This window comes from Biomphalaria glabrata, chromosome 7 (genome assembly GCF_947242115.1).
Source record: "Biomphalaria glabrata chromosome 7, xgBioGlab47.1, whole genome shotgun sequence".
NCBI lineage: Eukaryota > Metazoa > Mollusca > Gastropoda > Planorbidae > Biomphalaria > Biomphalaria glabrata.
In genome coordinates this window covers 1,686,427-1,689,968 of record NC_074717.1, presented here as the reverse complement: position 1 = coordinate 1,689,968, position 3,542 = coordinate 1,686,427, and the positions used below count along the sequence as shown (strand labels likewise).

General features: G+C 36.4%; 1 protein-coding gene across 1 annotated transcript; it reads left to right on the top strand.

Annotated features, from left to right (window-relative positions):
• The first annotated feature begins 297 nt into the window (after positions 1-297).
• Positions 298-2,022, top strand: LOC106061812 (G-protein coupled receptor daf-37-like). Its single transcript, XM_013220023.2, has one exon. The coding sequence runs from the start codon at positions 1,018-1,020 to the stop codon at positions 2,020-2,022; it is 1,005 nt and encodes a 334-aa protein (XP_013075477.2). The 5' UTR covers positions 298-1,017.
• Positions 2,023-3,542: the final 1,520 nt, after the last annotated feature.

Below are 3,542 nucleotides of genomic sequence, written 5' to 3'. Positions count from 1 at the left end.
TTCAAAAAGAAAAGAAAAATTACGGGCGAGTGATTAGTGTTTTTAAAAATATAACTCAAAGATCAACAGAGATACCGGCTTCCAGTCATTATTTTAAAATAGTTAAATTGGTGTCATGTGTAAATACTTGAATCCAGACAGAGTTAAATGCAAGCTAATGAGGTAATGCCACGTTGTATATTTATTTAAGGCAATACCTAATCTATAACTAAATTTAGAGTAATAAGAGCTTTATTAGAACAACTTTTTAATTTAGATAAGCATAAAAGATTAAAAAAAAAAAAAAAAAAAAAGTGTTCTACGCTTATAGGCTAACCATTCATTAAAGATCTAGTTAAATGAATGCTCTCTCTGCTGTGACATAGATGTTAAATTAGTTAAGAATTTTTGTGCCAAGATCAGAGCCTAATCAGTTTCATAATAAGAATAAAATTGTGTAGTTTATTGTCATCATTCCCTATGACGGGAATAATTCATACAAGAACTCATTCTTCTAAAACCGCATTTGTGAAATGACTAAAGATGTCATTAACAAAACACTTGGCAAATACTACACAATGTCTCATCATATAAATAAAAAGTTCTAAACATTTATATTTATATGTGATAATAGGCTATTAGTTTGAAAGTGATGTAGTACTGTTAAATAGAAAAAAAAAAAACAACTTGTTTTAAGGTATTGTAATAACTGAAGGGAGGCAACTCAACGAGACAAAGATCCTTATTTACACGAGGACATCACAAACACAAAGGGGCATCTGCCTTGAGCACAGCAACTCCATATTGGCTCTCTTCTTGGGAGGAAATCGTTAGTCTCCTAATGTCAACATCCGACTTGTTTGGTCACAGATAGTGCGCACCTTCTTTCTGCACTATCTTGGATGGCGGTGCGCATGGCAAAGTCAAAGTCATAACAGTATTTTGAAAGAAATGTGTAGACATATATACGTCTGTGTCGCATAAATCGACTTAAATATTACATCCTAAAATTGTCTAATTAGTGGGCAGTCTGACATCATGACAAACGTCACCCTAGGATATGACATCTGGGTGATTGAGGACAACATCCGGGAGATGTTTGTGACCATCACCTGCTGCATCGTCAACGCCAGCATCGCCTTTTTCGGCATCATCTTTAATACGTTAAACGTAGTGGTCTTCATCAAGATGGGCTTTCAAGAGACGACTAACATTAGCCTCATGGGTTTGACCATATCGGACCTCGGCTGCCTGCTGACGCTTGAATGGATCTACCTGTGCTTCAACCCTCTCTTCAGCAATGCCGGGTTGCCCTTCGTGTCGTTTGAGATCGAATATATAACCGGGGGTTGGCCCCATGTCTGTTTCGCGAGAATCACTGCGTTTATTACAGCTTTCGTCACGTTTGAGCGATGCCTGTGTATAGTCAGACCTCTAGAGGTCAAGAGAATTCTGACTCCAGCAAGAACATTTTATATTATAGTTGGTATTTATGTCCTCATGTTCGTCAGCGTGAGTCCAGCTTTTGGGGTCAACCTTCTTCAGTGGAAGTTTTACTCTTCTGAAAATAAAACCAGAATCGGTATTGTGTACACAGAAAATCGAAACGAAGTGGAAAGAGTTTTGTTTGCGACCAATAACTCTTGCGGCTACATCGCTTTCCTAATGGTCTCCCTTTTCACCGCCGTACTCATTTCACGACTAAAACTCAAAGGAAGATGGCGCCAGGAGTCGGTGGCAGCAGATCTAGCCGGGTCTGCTTTGTCACGTGACCGGAAGGTGATGAAAATGGTTCTGACTATATCAGCCGTTTTCATCGTATTCTCTTTCCCCATCACAATCGTCTTCATCGGAACGATGGCGTATCCTCAGTTTGGGACTGGCGGGAAATACGCCAACCTCTTCTATATGTGTGCCCAGTCAGCGTACTTAATGGAGATCATCAACTCGAGCGTGAATTTCTTTATCTACTTCATGATGAGCGCTAGATTTAGGAAAACTGTTTCTGGTTGGTACCGAGACATTGTCAAGATCAAAAAGTAGCAAAAAAAATATTTTTTGTTTTTAAATATAAAGCTTAAATTAAGTGTATCAATTAGTTTGGATCAGTCATGTAGGCCTAATTAAATTTGTAATAGATCTAGATCAATTTGGATCAGTCATGTAGGCCTAATTAAATTTGTAATAGATCTAGATCAATTTGGATCAGTCATGTAGGCCTAATTAAATTTGTAATAGATCTAGATCAATTTGGATCAGTCATGTAGGCCTAATTAAATTTGTAATAGATCTAGATCAATTTGGATCAGTCATGTAGGCCTAATTAAATTTGTAATAGATCAAGATCAGTTTGGATCAGTCATGTAGGCCTAATTAAATTTGTAATAGATCTAGACCAACAACAATAATAAGTCTGTGCGATTACAAATATTTTTAACAATAGTTTTTGTTTTGCAAGATTTCATGCTTTTAGCTTTCTCAATCCTATCACTTGTCTGTACCATTTTGGAAAAAGGAAGGATATGTCTTAATGTTGCAGTGATCGCATTTTAAATGCATACAAAATTGTTTACTCAGGGCTCAAGCCTCATTAAGGGGACTAATTCAACGCATAGCACTAGATCTGTCAAGTACGATTTCTTTACCTTATTCGACATACCAAACAAAACAATTAATTACCAATAGTTAATTAACTAATTGGTTGATTTTTATTATTGATTCTTGTTTTGTACGGTATACGAAATAACTGCGAAATTTCAACTTGATCCGAGATCGGGTGTGGGAGAAATAATGTCTACTAACGTTGTACCAGACAGGCAGAGTGAGTTGATATAAGCTTTGTAAAAATGATCAAATCCCTTGATCTTATAGGCCCATACACCTAACAAATATATTACATTTAAATTTTTAGCTATGGTTAAAAAAAATAATTGAATACACTTGAGAAGAGATGATAAAGTATGCAAGAGAAGAGAATTTTTGAAATAAGATCTCTCTAGATCCGGAATTTCTAGATTTTTATTTCTTGTTATCAAGCTTATTGAAATCACTCTGACTGGCAGGATTCTTTTACAATTTTCTCTCCTATTCGCATTCTCTGATCGAGATAAAACTTTGAACAAATATAAAAAAAAAAAAAGAAGCAGTACATACATTAACAAATTAATTAAGTAATGCGCGGTCGTGAGGCTAAGTACGCTTGAACTTGGCTGGGCTTGGCTACCTATGGAGGGGGACTCAAGGTTCGACACCCAACCAGAGTTATGTTTACTGAGCGTCCCAGATACCACCTACCCACACTGGCTCACAGATGAGATTGGACCAAAAGCGCTCTGAGCATGCTATATGCATGAAAGTAGCGCTATACAAAAGCTATTTATTTATACAGTTAATTATTTTAGTTCGTAATGGAAATAAATCTCTCAGTATTGAGAGATATGGCATTAAATGTACAGTTCTTTCCCTTTAATAACCATTTTTTAAAATGTATCACACAAAGGAGAAGGGAAGTGGTTCTTTGGGCATAAGAAGGCACTGTGTAAATTTGCAGGAGAAAAAATGTA